Source organism: Myotis nattereri (genome assembly GCF_964212035.1).
Source record: "Myotis nattereri genome assembly, chromosome: 5".
NCBI classification, from domain to species: Eukaryota; Metazoa; Chordata; class Mammalia; order Chiroptera; family Vespertilionidae; genus Myotis; species Myotis nattereri.
The window spans coordinates 75,817,962-75,839,154 of NC_138080.1; the positions used below are offsets into that span (position 1 = coordinate 75,817,962).

Below are 21,193 nucleotides of genomic sequence, written 5' to 3' on the forward strand. Positions count from 1 at the left end.
GTTTCTCACTGAATAACTACCATGCTCACTGAGACGTTGTCCTCTTAAAGAAAACTGTTCCTAAAATATGAAGATATCAGAGGCAATTTCTCTCTCCAAGGGAAAAAGGTGGTCAACGCAATTTATAGATATCATTCTTCAAGGATGTGCAGAAACAACTTGAGGTACAAAACAGTTAAGCAGCTCTAGAAATATGAAGCCACAGGACAATGAAAGTTCTCTAGCTTCAGAAATAAGTGTAAAAGAGACTCGAAAACAGAATTCACTGCACCACTGGGCTTGGAGATTTTCTATCCCTTCTTTCCCATTTCAAGCCTTAGCAATTATCTATAAATATCAGGATAATCCTTTTTTTCTGACTGGGTGGATTCATTTTTAGAATGGGGAGAAGGACAAACTATTTTTTGAAACAGCATTACCCAATAGGTTTGACTAAGTCATGTACAAAAGCATTAGCTTTTCTGAAATAATTAATCCTTTATGTGACCCTAAAGGTGTAAAAGAAGAGAGAATTTAACATTGTTACTGCAGGTGATCAACCATATGGGTGATCTGGTCCTAGTATAAAACTTCATCTGTAAACAGTCCAGAGTCTTCATTTAAAGGTAAGATTTAAGGCACACCAGACATGATAGGGGCACTAAAACAAGATAGAGGAAATATTTCTCACCTTTGACTCTTATATGCACCTTATAGGAAAAGGTACAACTCTTATAGAGCTGGCTTCTTAAGCAATACCCCTACTCCCCACCCCTTCCCAAGAGCTCACATTGAACCAAGTTAGGTACTTTTCTAGTGTGAATTTTCTGATCCTATCAGAAACATATATAATTGATGAGGGCCTTCATAATACAAAGGGACTAATTACAAAACAGGTTTAAAAGGAGAAATTCATCATCTCTACATCAGGCATTAGAACTCTAAGTTGTATAACAAAAGCACAGACACCAAAGCTCTAGCCCATTCCTGTATCAGTCACTGCATGCTCCTATCAGAGCATCACAATCTAGTGTGGAAGAATATTTATATAAGAATTCTGAGAGAGATTTTACCCTTTAAATATCATTAATGAAAAAGATATAGGCAGCAACTTTCAGGAGTTGGATCATCCTTTGCTCAACAGTAACTTACACTATTTAAATTTTAATAATTAGCACAAAAAAACAAACCCACCACCACCACCACCACATGGTTTTAGTAAAATCCATAAAGTTCAAGATTGTCCTTTTATAAAACCCTTCATTTGATATGCTTCTCCTAGAAAGTCTGCCTGCCCTCTTCTGTAATGCATTAAATGCAAGTTGTAGTCACCTTGTGATTATTAGTGTTATCAACACATGTTCACAGTTCTTGAAATAATGCATACCAAATCAGACATATTTTATACCCATGTAGAATGCTATCTTCTCATATTTAAGTGATTTTCATATGTAGAATATCCTTAATATTAAGTATAAATTCTGCATTAATAAAATTGTAGTTAATATTTGAAATATTATCAGGTAGTAGGTATAGAAAGAACATGTCCATATTTTAGATGAACCAACTGTTACTCTTAGAAGAGCGACCACAAAAAGACATTAATTGGTAACAAAGCTCCCCAAGTATATAAATAAAAATGCCTACATTACATTTATGCTAAATATTTAACAGGATAAATTTATAGGCAGAAATAATGAAGTTTTAAACTAGCCCCAATGTGGGATCTTAAATTAAAAAAATTAAAATAAATAAAATTTTGATTACTTAAGAATTGCAATTGGAATTTCAATCTTATTAATAAAGATCACCGAAACCATCTTATCAATATGCTGCAGATTTAAAAGCATTTAAATAATTTTTCATATTGGGAATATTGACAGGGTCAACTGGCATGATGGCTTTGGGCTATAAAAAACAATAACACATGAACAAGGGAGGAGAACACCATTCCTCATTCTTAGTGTTGACTAGGTGGCATGTTATGGCAGTTTTCCTTCATGATGTAACACAGTGTTGTGGAGAGAATCAGAGGCAACAAGAATGTGTTCAGTTCAAGATATCAACTTGGCATCCTGGCGAAGCCAGTGCAGTCCCTGCCGGGTGTAACGAACTAGGTCTGTCATGATGCTTGCGTTAAAGATGAGAGGGCCCATTACTTTATCCAGTTCAGCAAAGAATTCTAGAAAATGAAAAACACTCATTAAATGATGTACATTGCTTTAAAATTTTTAGTCTAGACTGTAAAATAGTATTCATATGAAGTAAAAAAACACACCCTCTTAACACATTGTATGCGGGAAACGTATTTATAGGTTTTACGTATTTATACGTTCTACCAGTGTAGTAGAGCACGGGACACGTATTAATATGTTTTTTATAGACTAGCGGTAGAATGCGGGTAACGTATAAATACGTAAACTAAAGTTATCGTAATTTTACTGAACGTTGCCATTTGTGGAAAAAATTAGCAAAAATGGCCCGCGCCACCTGTTAGCGCGTGATAAAAAACTACCCGCAAACAATGTGTTAAACTAAAATAACTCTCCATGTCTTAGAACAAGCCATCCCATAGTCTCAAGTTATATTTCCCCTAAGTCACAAAATATTTAAAAGAACTGTATGATCAGGAATTAAGTGTTATATAAGTAAGCAGAATTTCACTGATGGAAATTATAAATTGTTAGTATGCAGTAAACATTATTAGAATAGAGACCTAGTACCACAATGTGCTATTATTACTCAAAAACAATCTCTGTGTACTGTTTTTGTATAAGAAGCATGTTTCCCGGTAAGAGCTCCTGTGAAGCTTATTTATTTCTATTTTTATTTTGTTAATCCTCACCCAAGGAAATTTTTCCATTGATTTTTAGGGAGAGTGGAAGGGAGGGGGAGAGGCAGAGAGAGAGATAAACACCAATGTCACATTGATTGGCTGCCTCCTAGACCAGGGCCGAGGATCAAGCCTGCAACCGAGGTACGTGCCCTTGACTGGAATCAAACCCGGAATCCTTCGGTCCGAAGGCTGATGCTCTATCTACTGAGCCAAACTGGGTAGGGCGCCCCGTAAGGTTTAGACACTTTTGACAGCCTGTATCCAACCTTTCTGCTGTAATCATATGCCATGCAACATCCCATGTTATAGACAGTAGTTTAAAAATATAAGGGACAGAAATAAAAGGATTCTTCCTATGTGAACAAATACAGGCTGATGTACATGTGAGGTGGGTGTAGAGAGGAGGAGAGTAAAACAGTATCCTAACATTTGATCCCAATGCAATTTTGGGAGAAGATAAAGGGATGTAGGACTCAGACAACAAAGACAGTTGATATATATGCACAGAAAAAGGGGTCATTCTCACGATAAAGCTCTCAGCCTACTTAAATAAGGCAAGAAGTAATTAAATAGTTGAGAAGAAAAGGGTCCTCTTTATAGAATTCCAGCTAATTAATGTAGCAGGAATATCAGAACAGAAAATTCCTGATGCATTTTAATAAATATAAGTAGTGATCATGAATGAGTGCTAAAAGCATCAAGTTAAAGATTAACAGGGAATCTTACATTAAACTGAGTCAGGCTGATACCATATAAATGAATCAATAGTCAGATCTTATTATCACTAGAAAAGAGATAATCATTGCACACCTTATACTATGATGTAATAGAAAATCTAGAGTGCCAACTATGAAACATTCTTATCTAAAATAATAAACTCAAAATAAAATAATAAACTCAAGTCTAACTAATCAAGCCTCAAGATATAACTATCAGCCCTGGCCAATGTGTTGAGCATCATTGGTTGAGCATCATCCTGTGTAGGTCGCAGGTTCAATTCCCTGTGAGGGTACATAGCCAGGTTGTGGATTTGATCCCCGCTTAGGGCACATGCAGGAGGCAACTGATCGATGTTTCTCTCACACCGATGTTTCTCACTCACTCTCTATCTCTCCTACTCCCTTCCACTCTCTTTAAAATCAATGTGAACATATCCTTGGGTGAGGATTAGGAAAAAGAAAAAAAACAGATGTAACTATCAGTATGAAGGAAATAAAGGGGACAGAGAAGAGCAAACTAAATGATACCATAAGAAAGCAATCAGTCAAACCCAGAATATGATAACAGTCTATGGCCCAGTTTCTCCTTGACATCAATGACATGACCAAAATCCAAAACAAAATACTTGAGACTGATCAATGAATGTTTAGATCCTGCCTAAACCAAATCCCATTGTTAAAAACGGGGCATATTTGAGATAACAGAAAAATCTGATGGTAGACTAGATAGAAGATGATTTAAAGTAATTATTATTAATTTGGGTGGCTGTGATAAAGGCATGGTGATCATGTTTTTGAAAAGTCTATCACCTAAAGATATATATCAAAGTATTTAGGTGCAATGTCATAATTGGATATGCCGGAAACCAATTCCAGCGTGACAGCAGGGCTGCATCTGGGAATGGCTGAGGGCATTTCCCCAAACCTGAAAAGGGATTATTGCTTGGCTGCCAGACAGCTAAAGGGCATCTTAATCTACATGTTATTGCCTCCTACTGGCCAAACACCTGAACAGCCGTAGGCTAATTCCCCCATTCTGACAATGGACTCTGTATGAAACCCTGACCTTTTGAAGTGTATATCTCTGCCTCACCTCAGGACAATTTGTGTTAATAAAAAGCATGGGGTCCTGAGACAAGGAGACCTTTTAGACCTTAGACTTTAAGAACTTAGACCTTAGATCTTAGTTTCCTTTAAGCTAAGCTCCTCTAACTCCCAAATGCCTTTCAAAATTATGCTTGTCTCTGGACTCTTGATACTGGAACAAGAACCCCGGCATGGGTATTTGCTTTAAAATACTCCAGGAAAAGAATGAGGGGCAAGGAAAGATGGAACATGTTAGCAAAATGTTGTGTTGTTGAAGCTGTTTCCTTTAGTCCAGCGGTTCTCAACCTGTGGGTCGTGAGCCCTTTGGGGGTCGAACGACCTTTTCACAGGGGTCGCCCATCAGAAAACACATATATAATTACATATTGTTTTTGTGATTAATCACTATGCTTTAATTATGTTCAATTTGTAACAATGAAATTGGGGGTCACCACAACATGAGGAACTTGTATTAAAGGGTCGCGGCATTAGGAAGGTTGAGAACCACTGCTTTAGTCAATGGTGGAAAACTACCATGCAAAAAGGGGACAAAGGAAGAAAAGGAAAGGAAGAAAGAGGCTACAAACTCACACCAGGGAGAGGAACAGAAAGTAAAGCTGGGGTGCCAGCCGGCGTGGCTCAGTGGTTGAGTGTTGACCTAAGAACAGGAGGTCACGGTTCGATTACCGGCCAGGGCACATGCCCGGGTTACGGGTTCAATCCCATGCAGAAGGCAGCCGATCCATCATTGATGTTTCTATCTCTCTCTCCCTCTCCCTTCCTCTCTGAAATCAATAAAAATATATTTTTTTAAAAAAGTAAAGTAGGGGTGTGACTGAAAAATTTCAGATTTGTAACCTTTCCTGAGCAGTACTGACAATATTTAAAATATTAGAAACACATTAAAAACACAACTTTGTTAAATATTGAGGTTCCCCTTCCATTGATCTGTCACACCCCTCTTTAGGGATAGGAATCTTTCATTTTCATCTGATTATCTGTTCATACTATCAGTATTCAAATGTACGTTGTGACAAAAGGACACCTGATTGACTACTTTAGTATTTCTTTTTTTAAAAAAATATATTTTATTGATTTTTTTACAGAGAGGAAGGAAGAGGGATAGAGAGTTAGAAACATCGATGAGAGAGAAACATCGACCAACTGCCTCCCGCACACCCCCTACTGGGGATGTGCCCGCAACCAAGGTACATGCCCTTGACCAGAATCGAACCTGGGACCCTTCAGTCCGCAGGCCGACACTCTATCCACTGAGCCAATCGGTTACGGCTCTTTTTCTTTTTCTTTTTTTAATATATTTTTATTGATTTCAGAAAGGAAGGGAGAGAGAGACAGAAACACCAATGATGAGAGAGAATCATTCATTGGCTGCCTCCTGCATGCCCCCTACTGGGGATTGAGCCTGCAACCTGGGCATATGCCCTTCACTTGAACCCGGGACTCTTCAGTCCACAGGCCGATGCTCTTTCCAATGAGCCAAACCCGCTAGGGCTACTTTAGTGTTTCTTTACAAAGGATCTATCTGAATAGATGCCTCACACACATACATACTAATAAAATCTACTAAAATAACATGGTATTTATATAGTACTTTTTCTTAAGGTCTTTAAATTCTTTATAATTCTCATTGTTTTTAATTTGGGAGATAAACTTGAAGTGCAAGCCTCAAATGATCTAATATTATAAAATGCTAGATGCCCTGGCTGGGTTGCTCAATAGTTAGAGTGTCGGCCCAAGCACCAAGGGTCTTAGATTCAATTCCCAGTCAAAGGCACATACCTGGGTTGCAGGTTCAGTCTCTGCCCTGATCGGGGCTCGTGCAGGAGGCAACCAATCGATGCGTCTCTCTCTCAATGTTTCTTTCTCTCCCCTCCACCCCCCTCCACACACTCTCCAAAAAAAAAAAAAAAAAAAAAAAAAGGGAAAAATATCCTCATGTGAAGATTGAAAATTAAATTCAAAAGAAATGCTAGAAATCTATTCTTTTTGTAGTCTCTTTCATCACATGAAGTTTCTTACAATATACCTAAAAATCTAATACAAACATGCTTTCTTATAATATCCAATATGTATATGTTGTCTGGATGCGATCCTATCCTATAGCTAATTTTACTGTTAATCATCCTAGAACAGAACATCCTGTTTTATTACTTTTATAGTACGAACAACATTTAATATATCAGAACAAAGGCAAACTGATTATCATTAACTCTACTAATAAACTAGATGATAAACTAAAAATGCAGACCAGACACTTACTTAACTGGGCCATAAAAGTTCCTTTTAACAATTCCACCCCTCAAAGTTTCTCCAGAGACCATCCTACCTTTTTGTTCTTTGGAAAGCTGCTCAGCTTGGTCCCAAATTTCTGTGGCATAGAGGAAATTAGATGTAACCTGAACATAGCTGGCTGCCATCTGGTGGATCCTGTGTGGAATGGTCACTGAAGAACCACTTGCTGAAGCACTACTGGCCCCAGAAGAATAATTTCCTGAATTGCCTGGCGACAGCTTTGGAGAAACAGGGGAAGGCATCCCAACAGCTTTGCTACACATAAAGAAACAGGAAATTTATTCATATGGTTATAGTGAACATGACAAAATCAATGTAATACGGGCTTTTAGGAAGAGCCCATATGAAGGTTTTTAAAATTTAAAGATTCTTTCAAACTTGAAGGGTTCCTAGGGAAGTACAATTTCTTTTAAATAAGTACTTCACTCACTAAAGACCACTGTGAATTATCATTTTATCTGGATGCTTTGTTTTAATAAATGGCAACAGAACAAGAGATGGGAAAGAAATGCTAATACTATAGTTCATAAGTTAGATTGCCTCACTCCCAGTCTGACACTTTCAATGGGATTATATATTTAGGTACTTTTCAAACTGTTTTGTGAAAAGTTGGGTGGAATGAATAATTTAGCACCCAAAAGAAAAAAATTGCAGTAGTAAATGGGAACATCTTATTTTTAATTCCATAATTTCTGGTACTTTTGTAGTTTAACCAAGTTATTCAGAGCTGACAAAGAGACAGCTTTCCCAATCAACTGTAATCATCTCAAGATTCTGTCAATTAAATATTTTTTAGAAAACACATGTTGAAATCTGGCAGGTTCATTTTAGTACTAAAATTTGTGAAAATGCCCAAGATCATAAATAAAAAAAGAAAAGTCAAACAAAAGTTGGAGGTGGTGGTGGGGGGAGCTATTTGTTAAGAATATTTTTATCTAGCCCTGGTGTGGCTCAGTTAGTTGAACATCGTTCCGAAACCAATAGGTTGTGGTTCAATTCCCGATTCAGGGCACATATTGGGTTGTAGGTTCATTCCCCAATTGGGGCACACCCCATATAGAAGACAACAGATAGATGTTTCTCTCTCATCTTGATTCTCTCAGATTGATGTTTCTCTCTCTCCCTTCCCCTTTCTCTCAAATAGATAAAAACATATCCTCAGGTGAGAACTTTTAAAAAATTGTTTTAAAAAAAGAAAAATTTTTATCTGCACTTTTGGCACTATAATTTGGTTAAGATAATACATAAGGGCAGAGATAAAATGTCAATTAACATAAACATACTAAGTGAATAAACTTATCCCCAAAAAAAGAAGATTTATATATTTTTCCCCTTTTGGGGGGAGAGTGGGATAAAGTGATGTGGAGGTGGAGGAGAAACCACAATCATGCCTCGATTATTAAATTCTGGCATTGTCGAGACTTTAGTAAAGATAAACCCACTGTGATATAAACCCAAGTAGTTACAGAAATCAACCTGTGAAAAGAGTTAAAGTGCTGTAAAATAACTCAGATTTCTGCAGGTGAAATGTCTCCTCCTCTCTAATCTTTGTAAGATTATGTTTATTATCCTATTTCAATTTATAAAAAAGATAAAATATTTAAAAATACTTAATTAGAGATGGTTTTCATTTTTTAAAAGGTTGTCATCTTATCATTTTTGGAAATTAGACCCTAACCATTCCACTTTTATATAAAAATAAACTTGTCACAAATAATATTTTATAGAATAAAATAGACCTACCTTCCCAAGCCAGGTGATGGTGCTTGAGAATTATTATAAGAATTCTGTGGAGAAAATAAAATGTACTTAACAAAAATTTAAAAAACAACAACACTACTTATAAAGTACTAAATATATTCAAGCACGGGGCCAGAACTGATCTTAAGAAGCCTTGGAAATTAAAAACCAAAATGTGTGTGTGTGTGTGTAAATGTCAATAGAAAGAAGTTATAGGTAAGAGCTGGAGTGTTCTGCAGGACTTAAGTGAGACACAACGAACGAGTAAGAGACTGACAAAGAAGAAGGGAGATGGGAGTCATTACACATGCAAAGGCTGCAGAAAAGATAATGTATGAGACCCATAAAGTTAACCTGGAGCACAGGTTTAGATGAGGAACAAGAGAGAGAAAGATCTTGAGGACCTTATACGTCAGGTAAAAAACTTGGGCTTGATCCTGGAGGCAATGGTAAGCTACTGAAGGGTTCCAAATCATAATTAGGGCAGAATTTGAGGAAGATTTATGTGTTTCTAGTAAAGGAAATAACGAAGACATTTTAGAAAACTATAAGTCGTCTAAGGAAAGATGGTAGTAAAAACAAGAGACCATTTTACAAGTATAAATTAGGTTTCATGATAAAAATAGCCTACATCTAATGAAATGTTAAGAGCTACTGAATAATGCTACATAGGTTCTACAATCAGATATATGTGCATTTAAAAACTTACATGAAACCTCAAACTTATTTGGAAGTTCCCAATTAGTAGCTCCTCCCTTGCCATGGCAGGTAAAACATGAGGGCACTTCTGGAGTAGGGATAGAAGACTATAAATTTTGTCTCCTGGCAAATGGACCCTCCTCTTTGGCACACTTACCTTCAGGTGCTCTGTCAATGTCTTTGAGTACTTCAGAGCATTTTCCTTCTTCAGTTTGAATAGCCTCAGGTACAGCAGAGACTGGCATCTCAGGCTAATCAATGGAAAAGGGCAGTTTATTTACAGAACAATACACTCTGGCCTCATCTGTACAAGCTTTGAATCATGTGCAAGAGTATAGAATTGGCTCATATGAGCAGACCAAGGCATAAAGTCAACAGCACTAACTCTTAGGCAAAACCAAAAGATAGTTTTGACACATGCCCTCGAAAGGAGAAGGAAGGGAAAGATACCTAGGGCTAGCTTCCTACTTGCTGACATTCAAAAATTAAAACCTCACCCACAGGACCCAACATGTCATTGTAACATATGCACTTAAAAATTGAGGGGCAGACTCAATAGATCAAATTCTAAGTAATCTAAAATTAAACAACAAAAACTAGGAAACTCAACTATAAATATTACAACTCTGAGGAAATACATATAAGCCTTAACATGGTTTCAGTCACTTTCACTTCTCACTGGTCTTTTTTTTTGTTTGTTAATCCTCATCCAAGGATATTTTTCCATTGATTTTTAGAGAGTAGAAGGGAGGGGGAGAGACAGAAAGAGAGAAACATCAATGTGAGAGAGACATATCAATTAGTTGCCTCCCACCTATGCCCCGAACAAGGGCCAGGGAATCGAGTCTGCAACCAAGGTATATGCCCCTGTCCGGAATCAAACCCAGGCTCCTTCAGTTGCAGGCCTACATTCTATCCACTGAGGGAAACCAGCTAAGGCTCACTGGTCTTCTTTTGCTTCTTCTGTAGTTTCCAGTTTCTTTCCACTATTCAGCCCTTACATATGTTCCCTCTACCTAAAGACTAGGTCTCCCTGTACTCTACTCTTTCCATTACATATACTTTTCTTTCAAACTACTTAATTCATATAGTTGTGATTATTTGATTAATGTCTGTCTCCTCACAGCAGACAGACACTATGATAAAGAGGACCATGTCAGTTCTATACACAGCTATATTCCCAGCTGTTAAACATAGTGCCAGATAAGTAACTGTAACAAATGAACTGCTACATCTCCCTGAAATAAAAGCAAACAAACCACTTTCTTTATTCTGAGAAAACTAAACATTTGCTTCCCAAGGAAAGGTATATGTGAATGGAGAGAGAGGATATATAAAAAAAAAAAGAGCCTGGAAAAGTAACCATTTAAGACAATTAGAGTTCGTATTAACCCCACTCTCCCAAGACTTTTATCAAGAGGGCAATGGATCAGAGACTGACAACTATTAAAACCTTTCAATAGGAATTTTGAGTTATTTTCTACCTTACCCATCAGGAATAAATTTATGACTGGGTTACAGAATGTTGATTCAAGGATAATTTTCAGAAGCACATACACAGCACAGTTTACTAGAGAACTGCCTGACATTCAGCAGAGGTTAGAATACACAACACTTACCAAAGTACTGTGAGTCTTTTATCTGCAGCTGTAGCATCTGGTGCCAAGTAATTCTTTAGCTTCATAGTGTATCTGTGAGTTAAAATAACAAACAAGTGACACAGTATTTTAACTTAATCTTCTGACTACCTTAGTCCTTAAAACATTAGACTCTAACCTACATAAAGGCAAAAATACCCATTGAAGTATCTAATTCTCCTTATCCAAGGACAATAAAGGATTAAGCATCTTCCATAGCTCTATTATATATAGTCATGCTGCTTAACGACAGGGATATGTTCATGTTGTTAGGCGATTTCATCATGTGGGAACACCACAGTGCTCACTTACACAAACCTAGATAGTATAGCCTACCACAGACCTAGGCTACATGGTGTAGCCTATTGTTCCTAGGCTACAAGTCTGTACAGCAGCATGTTACTGTACAAAATAACACAAGATTAAATCAAGTGCAAGAGAAAACAATGCAATCAAAAGATGGGGTAAACATAAGACATATAACACATCATACTGTTTGTTTTACAGTAAATTTTTTTTAATGTAAGTAGAACGAGTATACTTTAAAATAACGATAAGAAGTAAACACATAAACCAGTAACATTGCCATCATTAAGTAATATGTAGACGGTATACTTTTATACGAGATGGGCAAGTGCAGTAGGTTTGCTTACACCAGCATCACTATAAACAAATAAGGCATTGTGCTGTGACATTATCACAGATGCACAATGCTAGGTGATAAAAATTTTTCAGTCCCATTATAATCTTTTTTTTTTAAAATATATTTTATTGATTTTTTTACAGAGAGAAAGGGAGAGAGATAGTTAGAAACATCGATGAGAGAGCAACATCGATCAGCTGCCTCCTGCACATCTCCTACTGGGGATGTGCCCACAACCCAGGTACATGCATGCCCTTGACCGGAATCGAACCTGGGACCTTTCAGTCCGCAGGCCGACGCTCTATCCACTGAGCCAAACCGGTTTCGGCCCCATTATAATCTTATGGGACCATCATACATGCGGTCTATCACTGACCAAAATGTTGGTATGCAGTGCATGACTGTATAGTTATATCAACCCCTTCCTAGATAGACCAGAGAAATAATATTGCCAATGATATGGCAAGTTTTCCCACTTACTTGATGAGTTCCACTGTCTCCGAATACATAGGAAATGGGGATTTGGATTCCTGAGCATTTTTCTCTAATGCATTCCCACATTCAATGAAAGATACCACAGCATCAAGATAGTATACAGCTTTCTCAAACCTGTCAGACTGAAGAAAGAAGAAAAAAATAATGAGAGCAGCACTGATGTGGCATGGAAACAAACAAGTGAAGATTTAATTAAATCTAATTAAATATATAAATGTGAAGAGAATGTTTACATACCAATGCATCTGCATTATGCTTTAGCTTTTTTGCTTCTTGTAAATAATGGTCTGCTGAATAACTTCTGCAATGTAAATTTTTATTGTAAATAATGTGGTAAATTTTTCATAAGATGGCAATAGTTCATTTAAATCTCTAGCATCCCTCAGTTTTCATGTCCTCAAGAAAATGAGCAATTACTAAAACATTTGATTCACTATTTTCCTGATGTTTACATTGAGCATAAATAGTATTGGCCAACTCATGGCAAAACAGAAATCAAGCTCCCTAATATTAATACTAACTTACCCAAGTTGTTTGAGAACTTTAGAGTAAATAAAAGATTAAATACGAGAAATAATCTCTTATCAAAATGGAGGGGAAAACCCAACATTATTCTTACATATTTAAGAAAGCCCTTATTTTAAACAGTCATATCAGCAGCACTAAGGTTCTACCAGAAGACACATCATTCACATTCCCAACAAGAGTCATACAGTTAACTCAGAGGAACAATACTTGGGGCTAGTGGGTGCCTTTCAAATTAAAAGCCAATTATTCTGTAGATCACAGTATGAATTATTCTAGTCAATGACAAAAATTAAAATGAATTTCTTATATGCTGACTGGCATGATTTCTTGAATGCATAAAAAATCTTAATTTATCTCACCTGTCATCAAAGGTAAGCTTTGTTCTCCGAGGCTTTGAAGCTTCAGGATTTGGTGTAGATGTCGGACAGTTAGAGGAGCTATTTGAAGCCTTTTCCTGACCAAAAAAATATATAACTTATGTTTTAAATTGTGAGGAGATTGGACAGCTTTTAGATTTATAGTGCCTAACTTCAGATTTATTGAAGGAAAACTGAAGGAAAATTAAAAAAAAATAAATTTCCAGATATTTCAACACTTTCTTTTTTTCTTCTTTTTATATTTTTTATTGATTTTTTTTACAGAGAGGAAGGGAGAGAGATAGAGAATTAGAAACATCGATGAGAGAGAAACATCGATCAGCTGCCTCCTGCACATCTCCCACTGGAGAAGTGCCCGCAACCCAGGTACATGCCCTTGACCGGAATCGAACCTGGGACCTCTCAGTCCGCAGGCCGACGCTCTATCCACTGAGCCAAACCGGTTTCGGCAACACTTTATGTAAAAATTATGTGTGTGTGATATATAAAATCGCTGTATGGTGACGGATGCTAACTAGACTTACTGTAGTGATCATTTAAAAAAATACACATATTTCAAATCATCTAAAACTGATATAATATTATGTATAAAATATATGTAAATTAAAAAAATGGTAAAACTATAAGAAATAGACAAATCCTATATATTTGTAGAAATAACATAAGTAAAACACAACTCTCTCAGTAAACAATAACAGAACTGGTAAAATATCAATCAGCATAGAAAAGGTTTGAAAACATGATTAATCTGATTAAATTATATAGATCCCTGTCCCCAATATATGTAGATGCTTCTTTTTAACCCCTAGAATGCTGGGGAGCACGATTGCCCTCCTCCTGTCTTTCACCAAAAGTGCCGGGAGCGCTATCAAAGCTTCGAAATGGTGTCCAGTTCTAAATTTGCTTTTATTAGTGATGATGATATTGCTAAATATGTCAATGTAGTAAAGGTTTCCTTAACTTTTTGAATATGTAACTTCATTTCTTGTGATTCATAATTTTTTTCCTAAACTGCTGTAAAATCAGCAAAAATGCCTTGGCAATTTTAGCATAGTTCCTAGGATATTGGTTGGCACTCAAAGGGTTAAGCAAATATTTAATATTAGAAAAATCTTCCATGTACTTTAGAAATATAAAGCAAATCTTAACAAATTTTAAGATTGCTACCCTGCAGATCACTCTCCAGTTCCAATGCAATTAAGGTAGAAGGACTAAACAAAGGATAACTAGAAAATCTCTGTATGTTTGGAAATTGAGTAATGTACTTTTAAGTAACTCTTTGATCTAAGATGAAATCACAATGGAAATTATAAAACATTTTAAATTATGTTATAAAAACATTATATACCAAAACTTGTGCAATGCAGTTAAAGCAGTATTTAAAAGGAAATATATAGTCTAACTGCTCATATTGGGGGGGGGGCTTAAAATTAATTTAAAATTAATGAAATATTCATCTCTAAAAGTTAGTAAAAAGAATAATAAAACAAACAAAAAGAATAAAAAAGGAAATTATATAGATAAGAGTATGGTGTGACTCAGTGGTTGAGCATCGACCCATGAACCAAGAAGTCCCCAGTTTGATTTCTGGTCAGGGCACATGCCTGGATTGCAGTCTCCATCCCCAATAGCCCCGGGGGCCTGCGAGAGGCAATCAATTAATGTTTCTCTCTCATCAGTTTCTATCTCTCTTTCCCTCTCCCTTCCTCTCTCTCTAAAATCAATTAAAAAACATTTTTAAAAAAAGAGTATAAATTAATGAAATAGAAAACAAAATAAATTACAGAGCATCAACAAAAACAAAGGCTATTTTTTGAAAAGACAAGTAAAATTGATAAGCTTCTGATGAGACTGAGCAAGGGAAAAAGAGAGATGGCACACAGCTAATATTAAGAGCATGAGAGGAACATAAGTAGGGATGTTACAGATATTAAAAACATAAGGAGACACAACTGAATAGCTATTTGTCATTTAAAAAATTTGATATGAGCAAAAAAATCTAGAAAAAAACAAAATAAAAATTATATGAAATCTTGGTCTGTCATATTAATTTTTCTTTAGTTGATATAAGAAATAGCATCTTTTCTAACTAAATTAAAGATTTTTCTTTCATAAATCTATACATAATTGTTTAAACTGGAAATTGCCAAGACTAACAGTAATTTTAACAAATGCCATAAGATCTTAAAATTAAAGTGATCAGAGCCTCTATTTTATAGTTTGTCGATAACAACAGAGTACCAAATATCCCCGTTTGATCCAACAAATATTTCTTGATTACCCAATAAGTTCAACACTGGATAAAACACAAAACAAATAAGATACAAATCCCTGCTTTCAAGAAGCTAATGAACCAATAAGGAAGAGATACAGGCAGTGAGTTTTACCTATGAGATTAACAGAAGCCAAATGAGCAGGCGAGCTATTGAGTAAGTGCTTAAAAATAAAAGATAATAGTTTTCACGAAATAAGCATATAGGCCTCAAATCCTACAATTAAAGGAGAAGAAAACAGAGAAAGAGCCAAAAAGCAGGTTAGTAGAGATCTGGAGCGGTGAAGGAAGCCAACAGGACACTCAGGTTCCAGAGGATACTAGGACCAACTCTAAACTACTACAGAAAGGTGTCCAGCTAGAGAAAAGGCCTTCCGTCAATTTCCATTTGAGACACTTTGTTCACAATTAAAATTACCTCAATTTAAAAGACTTAATTACTACATTTAGTGAATAGGACTAACTGCTTTCATCTAATTTTCAACTCTCAAACCTTTGCTACTTAAGTTACAAATAATCCAGTGAATTACATTCTTAAAAATATAGGTATTTTCTTAATTTTGTCATAGAGTTTGCTCCTGGATCAGAACAATTTAGAAAGCAATGCAAATAAAGATTTTTATTTATTGCATTGAGGGTGATAGATCAAAGAAGCTTTTTCAAAACTGCACTAATTTCCATCCACATACATTAAGAATAGTCCCCTACATACGATCAGGCTTTAGAAATAATTCCAGTGTTAGCTCAAAGAATGTTTTTCTTCTTCACAAATCAAAGCCAAATGGTTGCTTTGTCATTTTATGTAATATGACTTGCTTATGAAATCCAATTTTTAAAAATCTGGCCCTAACTGGTTTGGCTCAGTGGATAGAGCATCAGCCTGGGGACTGAAAGGTCCCAGGTTCGATTCCGGTCAAGGGCATGTACCTTGGTTGCAGGCACATTTCCAGTAGGAGGTGTGCAGGAGGCAGCTGATCGATGTTTCTCTCTCATCGATGTTTCTAACTCTCTATCCCTCTCCCTTCCTCTCTGTAAAAAAAATCAATAAAAAAAAAAAAATCTGAAGCCAATTTCAAACCATAGAGAAGCAATTGGAACTATTTATAATTCAATCATAATCAACTGTTCTCCCATAACCAACTCTTCCAATTATGGTTTTCTATCTTAATTACTAGGCATGTAGCCAGCTAACTTGCTGCTTTCATGGTCTTAGATCACTGCATTAGTTTATTATCAAGAACATGACATTTTAAGATTAAAAATGCTCAGATTTAGAAATTTAATGAGATGTTTACAAAATTTTCAAAGTACAGCGTCACCTTGGAGAAGTCACATGGCAATGAAATTGATTTTCAAGACTAAGGCCCCCAGTTTCTTACCTTGGCCTCCTTAGAGCTACTGGAAGTCTTCCCTTCAGTTTTCTTCTGTTTTGACGTGGAGGAACTGTTTTTGCTGCTGCCACTATTCTCCTTGTTGCTGTTATTACTTGACTTTAAGGAAGAAGACTGACTAATGGTCCTCTTCCGAGAGCCATGCTCCGTTTTTGGATCTTTTGAAGGAACAGGCCCAGCAGGAGAAGGCAACAGATCTTTTTCTTTTGCCACACTCTGTTTAGATGACCTGCCAAACCAAACAAATGCCCTCATTTCTCCACACAGTCATAGGGGCAATGGAGTTTTTTCATTTCTCTTTGCTTTCAAGACAAATTTGCTGTTACCTATGATATAACTAGGACATATGGTTTTTGCAAAACAAATCTGTAAAGTTCATAACTGCGTGCATCTTGTCAGGCTTTCCCCTGCCATGGTTATACACCAATGCCTAACCCTTGGCCTGCCACACAACAAGTATTCATAAATACTAGTTGAATAACAACAAAAAGATGATGGTGAATGAAGATATTAATGCTCATAAATTAGCAATTAGTCTCTTGCAAGTTACAGATAAACTTATCTAGCCAGAAAGTTGTAAAGCTTTATTTTCTTACCATACTCACCCCTAACTCCACCAAAACAAGAGCAGAGAGAAAAGGGACTAAACCTTAAATGCTTTCCAACCCTGTTAGCTAAAAGCAAAAGCCCCCACTATTTGGTGTATGTTATGTGTATACATGTATATGATATATACTTGCTAAAAGGAACATTCTAAGATAATGTTAGGAAGCCCAACAGAAAATTACAAACATATAGTAACACACATGTAACATGTTTTAGGTACATACTCTCTGTTGCTGGGTGGCTTGTGGCCTGCTAAGTTCTTTTCCTCTGTTTTGGGTTTCTTGCTGTCATTGGCTCGGTTATCATCTTCATTCTGGATGAAACAGAAAGAGTTGCTAGGTTTGAACTTTATAAATTCCAGAACCAGTCATCCCCAAACAGTTTATCCCTGAAAAACTTCAGTAAGAGGACAAATGTGAAATAAAAGAATTCATTTAAACAATGCTTAGTGAAGAAGGTTTTAAGGCTGAGTAGAAGTCTCCTATTTTAGATAAACAGAGCCCAAATATTAAAACAAATTTCCTGTAGTCTTTTGGGGTGGGGGGAGGGTGTGTGAAATTAAAATTAAGATATAATTCACATACCATAAAATTCAATCTTTGAAAGCACACAGTTCAATGGCTTTTATTATATTCACAGAGTTGTACAACCAGGACAACAACCAATTTTAGATCATTTTCATCATCTTAAAAAAGTCACCCTATACCCATTAGTAGTCACTCCCTATTGTCTCCACCTCCAGACACTAGCAATCATTTATCTATACATTTTGTCTTTATGAATTTGCATATTCTAGACAGTTCATATAAATGAAACCATATACCGGTGCCATTTTGTATCTGGCTCCCTTAGCATAACATTTTTATTTTATTTTTATTTATTTTTAAATATATTTTTATTGATTTGAGAGAGGAAGGGGGAGAAAGGGTGAGCTAGAAACATCAATGATGAGAGAGAATAATAATAATAATAACTGATTGGCTGCCTTCTCCACAGCCCTACTGGGGATCAAGCCCACAACTGGGGCATGTGCCCTGACCTGGAATCGAACCAGCAACCCTTTGGTACACAGGACAACACCCTGAGCCACAGTGGCCAGGGCTGACTTACAAGTATTGATATAGAAAACTTGGGAGGAATATGTAAAAGTGAGATTTAAGGGAGGGGAGGAGATATGGGATACTCCTTTAGTGGAAGGGGGTATTTTCTTGTAAATAATACAGCTTTAAGCAAAAGAGTAAAAAAGGCTGATGTGGCTCAGTTGACTGAGTGTCCTTCCATACACCAAAAGGTTTCCAGTTCATCCAATTCCTTATCTGGGCACATACTCAGGTTTTGAGTTCAGTCCTGTCAGCATGCATATGGGAAGCAACTGATGGATGCTACTCTCCCTCTTTCTCTCTCTCCCTCCTCCTTTTTCTCTCTCTAAAATCAATAAAAACATATTTAAAAAAAGAATAAAAAGGACCTTCATTTTCTCTACTATATTTTAAACATTTGAAAATCTTATAAAGAACATGTATTATGTGCTAAGCATAAAAGGACCATATTTTTATTCAATATATTAGCTTTCTAAAAAGTAAAGCCTATCATATACAAGCTCTTATTTCATGTAATTCTATGAATTAAACCCATAATCATATCTAACAATTCAAGGCTATGGACTATAGAGGCCAGTAGCCCTAAACAGCTTACTAGTTGAATAAAGCTTCCCTACACTACAATAAGGGAAATCATTAGCTATACCGTAGTACTGAAATTCAAGTTTTCTAGAAATTCAAATTTTAAAATATCTTCACCTTATGAAGATACAAAAAAAGGAGACACAAGTATTATTCTAATTTGTCCAAATATATCTCATCATGCACATAGTACTGTGGTTTTTAGAAAAAGAGAGAAAAAAGCCTCTAACTCACTTCATTTTAAGAAAATGCAGGGGGTAGGGGAGGCCAGGGGAAGTTCAATGGGGGGAAAAAGGAGACATACGTACTGCTATTTGTAATACTTTAAACAATAAAATAAAATTTAAAAAAATATAAAATTTTTTTAAAAATTAAAAATTGAATGTTGGATACGGGAGAAAAAAAGAAAACGCTGTATTCTTCCTATCCTCCTACATGAAATTCTCAAAGTCAAGTGCGAATGGAGTATTGTTCTGAGACCATCTGGTACCTATCTCTTCACCTGTTCACGCTTTCAGTCTTTTATAATCATACTAGAGGCCCGATGCACAAAAATTTGTGTACTCGGGGGGGAGGGGGAGTCCCTCAACCCGGCCTTGCCCTCTCACAGTGTGGGACCCCTCAGGGGATGACCACCTGCTGGCTTAGGCCTGCTCCCCAGGGGATTGGGCCTAAGATGGCAATCAGACATCCCTCTAGCAGCCCGGCAGCCCTCAGGGGATGTCCACTTGCCAGCGGGGAGCAGGCCTAAACTGCCGTCGGACATCCTTAGCGCTGCTGAGGAGGCAGGAGGGGCTCCCACCACCACCACTGTACTGGCAGCCATCAGCCTGGCTGTGGCTGAGCAGAGCTCCTCCCATGTGAGCGCGCCCTCACCACCAGAGGGCAGCTCCTGCATTCAGCGTCTGCCCCCTGGTGGTCAGTGTGTGTCATAGTGACCAGTCATTCCCAGTCTTTCTGCTGTTAGGGTCAGTTTGCATATTACCCTTTTACTATATAGGATAGAGGCCTGGTGCATGGGCGGGGGCCGGCTGGTTTGCCCTGAAGGGTGTCCTGGATCAGGGTGGGGGTCCCGCTTGGGTGCCTGGCCAGCCTGGATGAAGGGGGATAATGGCTGTTTGCAGCTGGTCACACCCCCTTCAGGGTGGGGGTCCCCACTGAGGTGCCTGGCCAGTCTGGGTGAGGGGCTGAGGGCAGTTTTCAGGCTGGCGGGTGACTGAAGCTCCCAACCTCTCTTTTTCTTTTTTATTCTGGGATTTATTTACCTTCTATGGCTGTCACTGGAGCTGAGAGCCGGCTTTAGCTCTGAGGCTCAGCTCCAGCTCTGAGACCTCAGCTGCTGAAAGGAGGTATCTGGGCTTTGTTTAGTTTCTATAATTGAAACACTGTTGCAACTCAAGCTCTGAGGCCCGGCTGGCTGAAAGCAGGTTTCTGGGGATTGTTTAGCTTCTATAATTGCAACATAGTTGCTTAGAGTGCAGCTCAGAGCTGGGCAGCGGCAGGCGGGGAACCTTGGCTTCCTCCATCACTGGAGCAAGCAAGCCTCCTGTTCGCTTCAGCTACATGGCTGCCGGCCGCCATCTTGGTTGGCAGTTATTTTGCATATTGCCCTGATTAGCCAATGGGAAGCATGTCGGAGGAACAGTTAATTACCATGTTTGTCTATTATTAGATAGGATTCACATCTATGTTCAGGAAATTACACTATTCTTCAAAACAGATTATTAAAATTTACTTTCCTCTAAAAATTCCTAACTAGAACTGAAAAATTCCTCATAAGAACTGAAAAGATTAGGCTGTTTTTCTCAAAGAACCTCCATTAAATATGTAAGTTGTTCAACTCTCTATATGTCTATTATATGTCTACTAGAGGCCCGATGCACAAAATTTGTGCAACAGTAGGCCTTTTTTCCCTGGCTGTGGGCACTGGCTTCCCTCTGGCACCTGGGACCCAGGCTTCCCTCCCAGCACCGACTTCGTCTGGAAGGACATCCAGTCTAATTAGCATATTGTGCTTTTATTATTACAGATTATCCTCCCATTATATATCTATTATCCTCTAATCATAGACATTGTGAGCTTTCACATTTCCTGGGTCTAAAAAAAGCTGACCTTAAATATATACACCAAGCTTCATTTCTAAATCCAAATTATCTTGGAAGTATTTAGAGAGCTATGTGCCAGCAGAAG

The 21,193-nt window shown here is 37.2% G+C and overlaps 1 protein-coding gene across 1 annotated transcript in view; it reads right to left on the reverse strand.

Annotated features, from left to right (window-relative positions):
- Positions 1-377: 377 nt before the first annotated feature.
- Positions 378-21,193, reverse strand: part of AFF4 (ALF transcription elongation factor 4) — an 86,934-nt gene continuing 66,118 nt past the window's right edge. Inside the window, exons 13-22 of the mRNA XM_081092634.1 lie at positions 17,546-17,634; positions 16,704-16,944; positions 13,035-13,129; positions 12,385-12,448; positions 12,133-12,269; positions 10,992-11,063; positions 9,530-9,623; positions 8,677-8,720; positions 6,968-7,188; positions 378-2,161 (exon numbers count right to left, since the gene is read on the reverse strand). Coding sequence (XP_080948760.1) covers positions 2,034-2,161; positions 6,968-7,188; positions 8,677-8,720; positions 9,530-9,623; positions 10,992-11,063; positions 12,133-12,269; positions 12,385-12,448; positions 13,035-13,129; positions 16,704-16,944; positions 17,546-17,634 — 1,185 coding nt within the window. The 3' untranslated portion in view covers positions 378-2,033. The remainder of the gene's footprint in view (positions 2,162-6,967; positions 7,189-8,676; positions 8,721-9,529; positions 9,624-10,991; positions 11,064-12,132; positions 12,270-12,384; positions 12,449-13,034; positions 13,130-16,703; positions 16,945-17,545; positions 17,635-21,193) is intronic.